The following is a 15,000-nucleotide window of genomic DNA, read 5'->3' on the forward strand; positions in this document are numbered from 1 at the left end:
ATTGCAGATGTGAAATAATCATGCTATTGTAACAAAGACAGAGAAATCATGAGAAAAATTGTGTGTGTGTTTGTGTGTGTGTGTGTGTGTGTGCGTGCGTGTGTGTGTGCGTGTGTGTGCGTGCGTGTTTGTGTGCGTGCGTGTGTGTGTGCGTGCGTGTGTGTTTCAGAAGTCAAAGCTGGTCAGGAAGTGCTCGGCTGAGGAGGAAGAGGAGAAGGACGGTAAAGAAGACGAGGAGAAGAGAGACAACGATAACGACCTGCAGAACTCAGACAAGAAGACGTGCTGTCCAGGGGTATGTCTCTGTCTGTCTCTCTGTGTGTGTGTGTGTGTCTGTCTATCTATCTATCTATCTATCTATCTATCTATCTATCTGTCTGTGTATCTGTCTGTCTGTGTATCTATCTATCTATCTATCTATCTGTTTGTGTATCTGTCTGTCTGTCTGTGTATCTGTTTATCTATCTATCTATCTATCTGTCTGTGTATCTGTCTGTCTGTCTATCTATCTATCTATCTATCTATCTGTTTGTGTATCTGTCTGTCTGTGTATCTATCTATCTATCTATCTATCTATCTATCTATCTATCTATCTGTCTGTCTGTCTGTGTATCTATCTATCTATCTATCTGTTTGTGTATCTGTCTGTCTGTGTATCTATCTATCTATCTATCTATCTATCTGTTTGTGTATCTGTCTGTCTGTCTATCTATCTATCTATCTATCTGTCTGTGTATCTGTCTGTCTATCTATCTATCTATCTATCTGTGTATCTGTCTGTCTGTCTATCTGTCTGTGTGTCTGTCTGTGTATCTGTCTGTCTGTGTATCTGTTTATCTATCTATCTATCTATCTATCTATCTGTCTATCTGTCTGTCTGTGTATCTGTCTGTGTATCTGTCTGTCTGTGTATCTATCTATCTATCTATCTATCTATCTGTCTGTCTGTCTGTGTATCTATCTATCTATCTATCTATCTGTTTGTGTATCTGTCTGTCTGTCTATCTATCTATCTATCTATCTATCTATCTATCTATCTATCTGTCTGTGTATCTGTCTGTCTATCTATCTATCTATCTATCTATCTATCTGTGTATCTGTCTGTCTGTCTATCTGTCTGTGTGTCTGTCTGTGTATCTGTCTGTCTGTGTATCTGTTTATCTATCTATCTATCTATCTATCTATCTATCTGTGTATCTGTCTGTCTGTCTATCTGTCTGTGTGTCTGTCTGTGTGTGTGTCTGTCTGTGTATCTGTCTGTCTGTGTATCTGTTTATCTATCTATCTATCTATCTATCTATCTATCTATCCGTGTGTCTGTCTGTGTATCTGTCTGTCTGTGTGTGTATCTGTGTGTGTGTGTGTCTGTTTGTCTGTCTGTCTCTCTGGCTTTGTCTGTGTGTCCATCTATCTATCTGTCTGTCCTTCCTCTTGTGTGTGTCTTTCTCTCTCTCTGTCTATCTGCTCTCTCTATCTATCTATCTATCTATCTATCTATCTATCTATCTATCTATCTGTCTATCTGTCGCAGTCAGTCAGTTCTGGTTGTCTGCTACATGTTGTATATAAACACTGTAATATTACACTGTGTTATTACACGTTTATTACAGCTGTATAAAGTGATGTATATTATACACATGACTGATGGAGTGTTTCTGTGTGTGTGTGTGTGTGTGTGTGTGTGTTCCAGCAGAACCAGTTGCTGCGAGAGGAACATTAGATCCTGAAGAACATCTGATCATGTTGTGGTTTGTTCTGTGATGTTGGAAATGTAACTCGCTTTGACATCATCAACATAAAAAAGAAAAGAAAAGAAAAACATTATGTTATAATAAAATCACTGATCAGTAAATAATATTAAAGCCACAAGTACAGAGAAATTCATCCACGTCTCATCAGCAGAGCCAAGCTGAAGCTAACGCACGTAGAATTAAAGGGGCGGTAAGCGATATTCTCCATTACAGATGCAGGTTGGGAAGTTGTGTTAGAAGGCGGTTTTGTTGTTCCACGTCGCAGAGTCAGTGTGTAAAGTGTGAATTCGGCTGAAATGTTGCTTACTGCCCCTTTAATGTGCAGTGTTAATGAACACTTTATCAGATGTAATATAGTCATCAGTTTAGCGTAATGTTCTAGCTGTAGCTGTTATAGCTGGAGTGTTCGCCTGGAAACCAGCCCACTCTCTCTCCTTACACCCTCTGACCTTTCACTCTGAACTCTGACCTTTCACCCTCAACCCTTTTCATCTTAATCCTTCACTTTTTACACTAAACCCTGATCTTTGACCTTTCACCCCAACGTTTCATCATAAACCCTGACTGTTCACCCCCAACCCCAACCTTTGTCTCAAATGCTGACCTTTCACCCTAACCTGACCTTTGCCCTTGAATATTAACCTTGACCCTTAAACATAACACTGGTCATTTTTTTGCTGCCTTTCTGTAAGCTTTTACTTTAACACTATCTTTTAAATGTAAGCTCTGACCTTTGACCCTAACCCTGACCTTTTAACCCTGAGGTTTTTTCTTGCTAACCCTTAGATTTGACCTTAAGCTCCTTAACTAAACCCCTGGACGTTTACTCTAAGCCCTAATCGTTAACCCTAATGCTGACCTTTCACCCTGACCTGACCTTTGTCCTTAATTTTGACCTTTTGCCCTATTACTGTTTTTTTCTTCATGACCTCTGACCTCTGTCTGTAACCTTTGTTCCAACACTACCCTTTAAACCTAAACTCCTATCTTTGACCTTAGCCTTGACCTTTCACCTCAAACCCTGACCCTCTTTCTGAAACCTTTACGGTAAAAAACTTCCTTTTGAACCTTTGACTTTTCAACCCAGATTTTTTTTACCACAATCTTTACTTTGTTTTGCTAACCTTAACCCTTGACCTTAACCCTTGACCTTTCATCATTTACCTTAAACCCTAATATTTGACCCTAGCGTTGACCTTTCCCCTTAAACCCCTGCCCTCTTTCAGTAACTTACCCTAAATTACCCTAACCCTACCCCCTGTACCTAAACTCTGACCTTTCAACCCAGGGGCTTTACCCTAAACCTTCACGTTTCTTACCATAACCTATGACCTTTGACCTTAAAAAATTTCATTACTCTTAACCCTAACCTGTCACTCTGACCTTTCAGTCAAACTCTGACCTTTTACCTTAAACTGTCATCTTTTATTTCAACCCCTGATCTTTCTCGGCACTCTGCAGTCTCTTCTTTGATCTTTTACCTGCTGACCTTTGACCCTGTCCATGCTGTGTGTATAAACCCGTGAAAGACAGGCCGCGAGAGAGAGAGAGAGAGAGAGAGTGATGAGTATAAATAGTGGTTTTGAGTAACACACTGTTGATGGTTTGAGTTCATGTTGCTGTAGAATTCGGGACCACGCTAACAGATAAATGCTCGTTTGTTTTTTTTTGTTGTTGTTTTTTTTTTCTTTTTTTTTCTTCTTCTTTTTTTTTTTTTTTTTTTTATAAATAAAGTGACTTCTGGTTCCTGTGTCTGTGCGCTCGCTTGTTTCTTAGCTCTTTAGTGGCATGCTGTCTGTCCTATTAATTCTGTAAGATAGAAATCATTCGGAGATTAGCGCTGAGTCTGAGGCAGGAAGTGTCTCCTAACGTTTAGCACTTCATAACGTCATCACTCAACTGAAGACGCTCTTTTACTTCCTGATCTGTGTTTATATAAAGAATATATTCTATTTATTTTTGATGATGGTAGATGACACATCTGTGGTAGGTGTTAGCGCATTCGCATGTCCTGATTTAGTCACATGACACGTGTTTCTGCGTCAGTGTGGGCGGGGCTTAAAGTGATCCTATGACATCATTAGGGAGCCTGCTGGTACAAACAGCCGACTTCCTGTTATATCACGTAATTACACTCGAGCGTCAAGCCAAAGAATAAAAAAAATCTTGAGGTGATGTCACACAATCGAGTCCACTGATTGGCTGATGGGATTTACCGTAAGCCCCGCCCCTTGTTAACTCGAACATGCCTGTCAGTGAGTAAAATCAGGACGTAGAGATCATCAGTGTAGATTTTTTGCCCCTCCTTATCTTTGTTATGCTCGTTACAGTTCTATCTTACATTTTCAACGTTTGTAGTTCACTGTAAACTGTTTTTCCTGTTTATTCACAAGACTTTTACAGAATAAATTTGTTGGAATGCACAGTTTCAGGTCTGCTGAGTCTGACTACACATTTACACACACACACACACACACACACCTCTGACACCAGGGGGCGCCTTGAAACCAGGGCTGCATTCAGTACCTCTGGGGGCGGAGCTTGCTATACTGCTTTTGTTTCAAACCCATATAAAAACTTTCCAAAACCTGAACTGCTTTATCTTCATCAGTTCTCAGTTTTCCTTCCTCAGAATTTCTGTTTCTGTGTAAAGACAAATGTTTGATTTAAAAGGGAGTCTAAACACCAGTGTTAGAAACGGACCAGTACTCACTGTAACACAGTACTGGTACTTATCCATTTTGTCTCTTGAGTCCCTTTTTTCCATACTGGCAGTTCTGTATTTTGCTCTCTTGAGTACCCTTAGCTTTTTGGGGGGTTCAGCTAAAACAGTCGACTCAAAGAGCTGACTTGTTTATGTGTGAATTTATTTTATTTTAGATTTTTTATTGAATATTCAGTGTATTTTGCTGCAACATTAATACGGCAATATTTGTATTATACAGTATGGGTGTGTAAAGAGAGAATACAGCAATATTAATTTGTTTTTATTTTCATAAAATGTTCATATGTTTAATACAGGTAGTAATGTTCTTGGGCATGCTGTAAACATGAATTCTTACTATTCAGACTGATCATGAGTCCCATAACGCTGACTAGAGTCAGTCCTGAGGAGGCGCTGTAGGGAGGATCAGTCCTGAGGAGGCGCTGTAGGGAGTCAGTCCTGAGGAGGAGCTGTAGGGAGGATCGGTCCTGAGGAGGCGCTGTAGGGAGGATCAGTCCTGAGGAGGCGCTGTAGGGAGGATCAGTCCTGAGGAGGCGCTGTAGGGAGGATCAGTCCTGAGGAGGCGCTGTAGGGAGGATCAGTCCTGAGGAGGAGCTGTAGGGAGGGTCAGTCCTGAGGAGGCGCTGTAGGGAGGATCAGTCCTGAGGAGGCGCTGTAGGGAGGATCGGTCCTGAGGAGGCGCTGTAGGGAGGATCAGTCCTGAGGAGGCGCTGTAGGGAGGATCAGTCCTGAGGAGGAGCTGTAGGGAGGGTCAGTCCTGAGGAGGCGCTGTAGGGAGGATCAGTCCTGAGGAGGCGCTGTAGGGAGGATCAGTCCTGAGGAGGCGCTGTAGGGAGTCGGTCCTGAGGAGGCGCTGTAGGGAGTCAGTCCTGAGGAGGCGCTGTAGGGAGTCAGTCCTGAGGAGGAGCTGTAGGGAGGATCGGTCCTGAGGAGGCGCTGTAGGGAGGATCAGTCCTGAGGAGGCGCTGTAGGGAGGATCAGTCCTGAGGAGGCGCTGTAGGGAGTCGGTCCTGAGGAGGCGCTGTAGGGAGGATCAGTCCTGAGGAGGCGCTGTAGGGAGTCGGTCCTGAGGAGGCGCTGTAGGGAGGATCAGTCCTGAGGAGGTGCTGTAGGGAGGGTCAGTCCTGAGGAGGTGCTGTAGGGAGGGTCAGTCCTGAGGAGGCGCTGTAGGGAGTCAGTCCTGAGGAGGCGCTGTAGGGAGTCGGTCCTGAGGAGGCGCTGTAGGGAGTCAGTCCTGAGGAGGCGCTGTAGGGAGGGTCAGTCCTGAGGAGGCGCTGTAGGGAGTCAGTCCTGAGGAGGAGCTGTAGGGAGGGTCAGTCCTGAGGAGGTGCTGTAGGGAGTCAGTCCTGAGGAGGCGCTGTAGGGAGTCAGTCCTGAGGAGGCGCTGTAGGGAGTCAGTCCTGAGGAGGCGCTGTAGGGAGGGTCGGTCCTGAGGAGGCGCTGTAGGGAGTCAGTCCTGAGGAGGCGCTGTAGGGAGGGTCGGTCCTGAGGAGGCGCTGTAGGGAGTCAGTCCTGAGGAGGCGCTGTAGGGAGGATCAGTCCTGAGGAGGCGCTGTAGGGAGGGTCGGTCCTGAGGAGGCGCTGTAGGGAGTCAGTCCTGAGGAGGCGCTGTAGGGAGGGTCAGTCCTGAGGAGGCGCTGTAGGGAGTCAGTCCTGAGGAGGCGCTGTAGGGAGTCAGTCCTGAGGAGGCGCTGTAGGGAGGGTCAGTCCTGAGGAGGCGCTGTAGGGAGTCAGTCCTGAGGAGGCGCTGTAGGGAGTCAGTCCTGAGGAGGCGCTGTAGGGAGTCAGTCCTGAGGAGGCGCTGTAGGGAGGATCAGTCCTGAGGAGGCGCTGTAGGGAGGGTCAGTCCTGAGGAGGCGCTGTAGGGAGTCAGTCCTGAGGAGGCGCTGTAGGGAGGGTCGGTCCTGAGGAGGCGCTGTAGGGAGGGTCAGTCCTGAGGAGGCGCTGTAGGGAGTCAGTCCTGAGGAGGCGCTGTAGGGAGGGTCGGTCCTGAGTAGGTGCTGTAGGGAGGGTCAGTCAGTCCGGCTGTTTTGGGTTTTGCTGATGAAGAAGGCAGGACAGCTGATGCAGCGGTAACTGAGGGCCTGAGGCACTAAAGCATAGAACAGGTTGAAGGTGAAGAAGAAAAGCAGTTGCTCGTTTGGAATGCGGTACGTGACGGGAGTCCGAGTGTGTAGCGACGCTCCGATGTGACAGAACTGAGCCTGAAACAAAACAAAAATATGATTAATGCTACTTTATATTCCTGTTATAATTCCACTCACCTTTAATTAAGTACTGCTTTATGTGTCAATTAACATCGGCAGCATTTCATTTAGGACACGCCTTCATCGCACTGCTAGTTTTACTTTGCTAGCGTCTCTGCAGCTAAGCTTTTTAGCTTCTGTAGTGGAGAGTGAACTAACTAAAATCTCAGTTAGGATACAAAGTATTACTATATAGCTAAATAAATCATCCTAGCTTGCAAATTGATGCTAGCTATCAAGTACCATGCACTGCTTATCAGGTGGTGTTATGTTAGCTAGCTAGCTGTAACAATGAGAACGACTTCTGGTGATTTACAAACACAAATATGACTACTGTATTCACTGTAAACGTTATTTTTATCTTAAATGCGCCCTTGATCACTTCTCCTTGGTTGAGTGCCCTTGGCCACCTTAGCTCAGGTTAAGAGCATTAGATAAGATTTAAATGATGGATTGAACAAATTCCCATCTCTCATAGTTTCCTTTCCATGCTAATTAGCTAGTAAACCAACTGTCAAAGTAATAAAAAGACAATTAGCCCACTAGCTAGCTAGCAAGCTGACAATGTAGCAAATCATCTAGTTAGCTAGTAACCCAGCTGTTTATCCTGCTAACAAACCAGCTAGATAGCATTGTATTTACGTAACTAACCAGCTAATTTGCACATTAGCTAGCTGGAAAGTCAGTTCAGAAAATCAGTTAGATATGATGCTAGCTAGAGAGTACTCAAGTGTCAGAGATGTGTGTGTGTGTGTGTGTGTGTGTACCTGAGCCATGGCCCCAGCGTGCACCAGACTCACATCTGGCAGCCAATCACAACCCGGAACACACAGTCCATATATCATCATTATAACACACGGTGTGGAGTAGAGCATGTTCACTAACATCTGTAACACACACACACACATTCTGCATCATTGTAACACAAAGTGGAGTAGCGTATATATTCAATAATGTGTGTAGGACACACACACACACACACACACACACCTGTACAGTTGGATATGCTGAGGGGTCTTTGAGGTATGGTTCATAATTTAGCACATAATCACGACACCAATCAGCAGGACAGTCCAGCACCACCTACACACACACACACACACACACACACACACACACACACACACACACACGCACATACACACACACACACACACACACACACATTTAACCCTACAACCACGCGAAAGGTGATCGTTCGTTTTCTACGTATGTGCACAAAATGGTGCTACGATTTCAGCAACAAAGATTTTCTTAATTCTGTGTAAAATAGGTGTGACGCTGTAAACTAACAAATCCACATGATTGTCTTGAATGATTCCTCGGACCGGTCCAATGGCGCATGGGGTCCGACGTTTCCTCAGTTCCCTGCTCACAGCTTTAGTTCCTACCTGCAATCATGTCCCAGTTACTCTCATTAAATGTGTACAGAGACGTTACGAAGGAAAATAAAGCTTGGAAGGAAGTAGAGATCGTTGATGCGCAGGTGAGAGTACGTAGCTAATACAGTTAGCTTGTTTTGCTAATCTAATCTGAGAATGAAGATAGTATGAAGCTGAGCACGTAACATGTAAATCGTGTAAAACAACCAATTTTCACGCTGATTAGAGTGTAATTTAATTTGTGATAAAACTAGTTAACCTTAAAGCTGTATACAGCTACTAAAGTACACAGCTACTAAAGACAGGCCACGCCCACAAGAGACGACCTCCAAGCGACATGAATGACTCGTCACGTGCTAGTGTGAATGTAGAGTTATACACATCGTACACAGGATTATTAGCATTATTAATAATAACGTAAATCCACTTTATTTCTGTAGAGTTTATTACAGTGAAGATTTTCCTCACCAGCCCTCTGAGAACGGAGAAGGTCATGGCTATGAAGAGGCTGAGCACCAAGAACAAATCCACAGGTCTCTGTGACAGCGACTTCATCTGTTCACACTGAACATTCTGCACAACAGGGACGTGGGGAATTTCAGAGAATTCAAATAAATCAGGGAAAGATAAAATCTTCAACAAAACAGAGCAATAATAAAAAAAATTTATAAATAAAAGTCAGGAACATTTGCCAGGAAGTGGAGCCATGATCATTATACACACCCCTTAACTTCACCAAGCCTGTGTGTGTGTGTGTGTGTGTGTGTGTGTGTGTGTGTGTGCAAGTTAATAACACCAGGGTCGTTTAGGAATGTAAGTGACTCATTGAAGTGAAGTGTTTATCAATGAAAGTGTAAGTGACTAGAAGTGAATCACTCAATGAGTCATTTTAAATGCGAGTGTATCATTTGAGGAATCATTTATAAATGCAAGTGAATCTATGAAGGAGTTTTATTCACTTGAGGAGTTATTTACGTGTGTGTGTGTGTGCGCGCGTGTGTGTGTGTGTGTGCATGTGTGTGTCTCACTGTTGGTGGTAGGTCTCGTGTTGCAGGCTGGTTAAACACTCTAAAACAGGCCCACACAGAGACACACACGTAGAGCAGGTGGAGCAGAAACAGAGCATTCAGCTGAGTACCATATTTACCTGGAACACACACACACACACAGAGCGAGCGAGAGAGAGAGAGAGAAGTGAACCATTCAAAGAGTCTTTTACGAATGTAAGTGAATCACTCGAGGACTCATCTGTATCTCTCTGACTTTGTCCTGTACTCACCCACCACACTGCCTGGAATGTAAACAACGATTTGCATCAGGAAGGAACCGACCCAGTACAAGCCGATCGCTCGGTAACTTTCCCTGCAAGTAAACAACATAAACAACAAAACTAACAAGAACTCTAGATTCACTTCCACACAAGGAGTCGTTTACGGTACTGTAATGGCTTGGGACTGCGATTGCTGTAGTGGCTTTGGGGCTTCCGTCGTAAACAAATAAAATGGAATTGAAATTGAAGTTTACAGATGTACGTAATGAATGTAATGTAAGTGAATCAGTCAAGGAGTAGTTTCAGATGTCAAATCTATCAAGTGTATAATCAGCTGACTTGCAGATCATCAGAGGTCAGAGGTGTGTTTTTAAAAATAACTAGCTAATGTATCTCTACTTTAAAGCTTTAAAGGATAACCTACTAGTTAGTTCTAGTTAACTAGGGCACTGTAGTCTAGTTGAGTTCTTGTGTATCTAATGTAACGTTGAGGTAAGATGATAAAATAGCAAATGATAGTCATGTATGCTAATAGTTATGAAGCAGGATGACACGGAAGGGTAATGTGTGTGTGTGTGTGTGTGTGTGTTTACCCCCATGTTATTGCAGCCACCATCAGCAGGTACATCAGATAGTGAGCGCAGCCGTCCCAGTATGAGATCATGTGACCGTGTGCCGTGTTAATGTGAGGATTCGCCTAAAAATCCATCAACATCATCAGCTACTAACATCACAAACACACGCTACACATTTTCTTCTTCTAGGATTTATACTTCCAGCATCCTAAAACATAATCACCCTAAAACCATAAAAAAACTAATTAACTATCTGTTATTATTAAAAAGGTCTTTGAACTGCTACCTGTTTCAGGTAAAAGGTCATGAACCCGTCGATGATGCCGTCCTGCTCGAGGCCTATTATGAGGTTCACTACACTCACTAATGCATACAGAGCATACACTGGAGGAAAACACACACACACACACACACACACACAGAGTAAACGAAACACACAGATTCGGAATGATGGATTTTGTAAATATCATGTTATAAATTATTTCCCTGAAGATGGGATCAAGAATCATTTACAAATGTAAGTAGAATCATTTCTAAATATCACTCAAGGAGCATTTACTAATATAAGTGAATCACTCAAGGATTCATTTACTAATATAAGTGAATCACTCAAGGATTCATTTACTAATATAAGTGAATCACTCAAGGATTTATTTACTAATATAAGTGAATCACTCAAGGATTCATTTACTAATATAAGTGAATCACTCAAGGATTTATTTACTAATATAAGTGAATCACTCAAGGATTCATTTACTAATATAAGTGAATCACTCAAGGAGTCATTTACTAATATAAGTGAATGACTCAAGGATTCATTTACTAATATAAGTGAATGACTCAAGGATTCATTTACTAATATAAGTGAATGACTCAAGGATTCATTTACTAATATAAGTGAATCACTCAAGGATTCATTTACTAATATAAGTGAATCACTCAAGGATTCATTTACTAATATAAGTGAATCACTCAAGGATTCATTTACTAATATAAGTGAATCACTCAAGGATTCATTTACTAATATAAGTGAATCACTCAAGGATTCATTTACTAATATAAGTGAATTACTCAAGGAGTCATTTACTAATATAAGTGAATCACTCAAGGATTCATTTACTAATATAAGTGAATCACTCAAGGATTCATTTACTAATATAAGTGAATCACTCAAGGAGTCATTTACTAATATAAGTGAATCACTCAAGGAGTCATTTACAAATGTAAGTGAATTACTTGAGGAGTTGTTTAATAATGTAAGAAAATTATGCCAGCGATCATTTATAAATGTAAGTGAATCAGCTGTGGAGTTGTTTTCAAAGTGAATGAATAACTTGAGGAGTCATTTAAAAATTTTAACGTGTATAAAATAAATTAAAGGAAATATTTACCGTAGAACAGGGGGTCAGTCGGAGCTTTCCGGTCCAGCAGAACTCGAGCCAAATGGGATAAAATGACAACAACTGACGCAGCAGCAATAAGGACAGTCTCAATACTGAAGTTTAACACACACACACACACACACAGATCATTACACAGTATTTAAATAAAATGCTGATAATTAATAATGCATCAGCTTTGAATTCTTACTTGTGATATCAGGACAGAGAGGAACTGGCTGCAGTTTGGTTGATATTAAAATTTTTGTTATTAATATTTTATGATATTATCACAATATTCTGATAAACAAATCTGTATTTACCTACGCCAGTTTCTTCTGTGTTTCTCAAACTTTTACAGAAGTCTCATCCAATCAGAAGCATTATGGGATGAAAACACTGTATTACCTTAATGATTTGAAAAGCAGGCCTACCGTAAATACACTAACAAACAGGAACTTAGGTTAACGTAAGTGTTCAAACATTACAGCATACACAAGTGTATGAATATTTGGAGGAAAAAGGATGAAAAAAGTGTTGTATAATCCAGAAAATACGGTATTTTGCAAGTACCAAGAATCTCTTGTTTTGTTTTTGCGCTCACCTTTGCGTTGTGATGAGGTGATTAAAGCTGTAGGACAAAGGCACGGATAAAAGAGACAAGACAAATACAGCCGTCCCTGCGGAAGCGTTCAGCGCTGACATTTTACACAAACACACCTAACAAACACTAACTCATCTAATATGCACAACAACTAAACCACAAACACACGGATTGTCTCTGTAGTTTCAGCTCCTGCGTACAGTGTGGCAGTATGGAGATTAACAGTAGCCTCTGTCGCACACACACACACACACTCACACACACTCACACACACTCACACACACTCACACACCAAAGACAAATCAGTTGCTAAATCAGCTCTGCTACGACACCACAGTTATTTCAGGCATCACATCTGTTGCCAAGAGTTCAGCAAAACAAAACCACACAATACAGCACATGAACACACACAATTCAGCACACACACACACACAATTCAGCACACACACACACACACACACTTCGCATGCTTAAACTTCACATACTTCACATAAACATTTTTCATCTAAAAAAAACAAAAGTACTATTATTATTAAGAACAATTGAGTTTATAAATAACATCCAGAAATTTGTAATTCTTCTCTTTTTATTGTCTTTTTTCTGAGCAGTTTTTCAGAAGTAATTAAACTTTTAAATAATCTTTCTCCTCTTTCGTCTCTCCTCCTCCTTTATCTTCTGATTTTATATATTTTTTAAATATTTTTTTAATATATTTTTTTGTGTTGCTCAGCTGTAGAGTACCTGACACTCACAACTTTTCATATTCGAATTCACACACTGTCTATAATCACACTCTCTATAATCACACACTCTCTATAATCACACTCTCTATAATCACACACTCTCTATACTCACACACTCTCTATAATCACACACTCTCTATATTCACACACTCTCTATAATCACACTCTCTATAATCACACACTCTCTATAATCACACACTCTCTATAATCACACTCTCTATAATCACACACTCTCTATAATCACACACTGTCTATAATCACACACTGTCTATAATCACACACTCACTATAATCACACTCTCTATAATCACACACTCTCTATAATCACACTCTCTATAATCACACACTCTCTATAATCACACACTCTCTATAATCACACTCTCTATAATCACACACTCTCTATAATCACACACTGTCTATAATCACACACTCACTATAATCACACTCTCTATAATCACACACTCTCTATAATCACACTCTCTATAATCACACACTCTCTATACTCACACACTCTCTATAATCACACACTCTCTATATTCACACACTCTCTATAATCACACACTGTCTATAATCACACACTCTCTATAATCACACACTCACTATAATCACACTCTCTATAATCACACACTCTCTATAATCACACTCTCTATAATCACACACTCTCTATAATCACACACTCTCTATACTCACACACTGTCTATAATCACACGCTCTCTATAATCACACACTCATTATACTCACACACTCTCTATAATCACACACTGTCTATAATCACACACTCTCTATAATCACACACTCTCTATAATCACACACTCTCTATAATCACACTCTCTATAATCACACACTGTCTATAATCACACACTCTCTATAATCACACTCTCTATAATCACACACTCTCTATAATCACACACTGTCTATAATCACACACTCTCTATACTCACACACTGTCTATAATCACACGCTCTCTATAATCACACACTCATTATACTCACACACTCTCTATAATCACACACTGTCTATAATCACACACTCTCTATAATCACACACTCTCTATAATCACACACTCTCTATAATCACACTCTCTATAATCACACACTGTCTATAATCACACACTCTCTATAATCACACACTCTCTATACTCACACACTGTCTATAATCACACACTCTCTATAATCACACTCTCTATAATCACACACTCTCTATAATCACACACTCTCTATACTCACACACTGTCTATAATCACACGCTCTCTATAATCACACACTCATTATACTCACACACTCTCTATAATCACACACTGTCTATAATCACACACTCTCTATAATCACACACTCTCTATAATCACACACTCTCTATAATCACACTCTCTATAATCACACACTGTCTATAATCACACACTCTCTATAATCACACTCTCTATAATCACACACTCTCTATAATCACACACTGTCTATAATCACACACTCTCTATACTCACACACTGTCTATAATCACACGCTCTCTATAATCACACACTCATTATACTCACACACTCTCTATAATCACACACTGTCTATAATCACACACTCTCTATAATCACACACTCTCTACACTCACACACTGTCTATAATCACACTCTCTATAATCACACACTCTCTATAATCACACACTCTCTATATTCACACACTCTCTATAATCACACTCTCTATAATCACACACTCTCTATAATCACACTGTCTATAATCACACACTCTCTATATTCACACACTCTCTATAATCACACACTCTCTATACTCACACACTCTCTATATTCACACACTCTCTATATTCACACACTCTCTATAATCACACTCTCTATAATCACACACTCTCTATAATCACACTGTCTATAATCACACACTGTCTATAATCACACACTCTCTATAATCACACACTCTCTATAATCACACACTCTCTATACTCACACACTCTCTATAATCACACACTCTCTATATTCACACACTCTCTATAATCACACTCTCTATAATCACACACTCTCTATAATCACACTGTCTATAATCACACACTCTCTATAATCACACACTCTCTATATTCACACACTCTCTATATTCACACACTCTCTATAATCACACACTCTCTATACTCACACACTCTCTATAATCACACACTCTCTATATTCACACACTCTCTATAATCACACTCTCTATAATCACACACTCTCTATAATCACACTGTCTATAATCACACACTCTCTATAATCACACACTCTCTATAATCACACACTCTCTATACTCACACACTCTCTATATTCACACACTCTCTATATTCACACACTCTCTATACTCAC

The 15,000-nt window shown here is 40.9% G+C and overlaps 2 protein-coding genes across 3 annotated transcripts in view; one reads left to right on the forward strand and one right to left on the reverse strand.

Annotated features, from left to right (window-relative positions):
* Positions 1–4,174, forward strand: part of hdgfl3 (HDGF like 3) — an 11,918-nt gene extending 7,744 nt beyond the window's left edge. The window contains exons 5-6 of one of the 2 annotated variants that reach the window (XM_034305471.2): positions 170–295; positions 1,691–4,174. In XM_034305471.2, the coding sequence (XP_034161362.1) occupies positions 170–295; positions 1,691–1,720 (156 nt within the window). In that variant the 3' untranslated portion in view covers positions 1,721–4,174. The remainder of the gene's footprint in view (positions 1–169; positions 296–1,690) is intronic. The other variant, XM_034305472.2, reaches the window with a different exon arrangement.
* A 2,143-nt stretch (positions 4,175–6,317) lies between these two features.
* LOC113526788 (transmembrane 6 superfamily member 1) lies at positions 6,318–12,237 on the reverse strand. The gene is made up of 10 exons (XM_034305075.2): positions 11,933–12,237; positions 11,341–11,444; positions 10,236–10,333; positions 9,968–10,071; positions 9,384–9,466; positions 9,133–9,251; positions 8,573–8,677; positions 7,713–7,805; positions 7,490–7,609; positions 6,318–6,680 (listed from the first exon to the last, which is right to left on the reverse strand). Exons 1-10 carry the CDS (start codon positions 12,031–12,033, stop codon positions 6,489–6,491), a joined length of 1,119 nt encoding a protein of 372 aa, XP_034160966.1. The 5' UTR covers positions 12,034–12,237; the 3' UTR covers positions 6,318–6,488.
* Between the last annotated feature and the right edge of the window lie 2,763 nt (positions 12,238–15,000).

Source organism: Pangasianodon hypophthalmus, chromosome 6, assembly GCF_027358585.1.
Source record: "Pangasianodon hypophthalmus isolate fPanHyp1 chromosome 6, fPanHyp1.pri, whole genome shotgun sequence".
NCBI lineage: Eukaryota > Metazoa > Chordata > Actinopteri > Siluriformes > Pangasiidae > Pangasianodon > Pangasianodon hypophthalmus.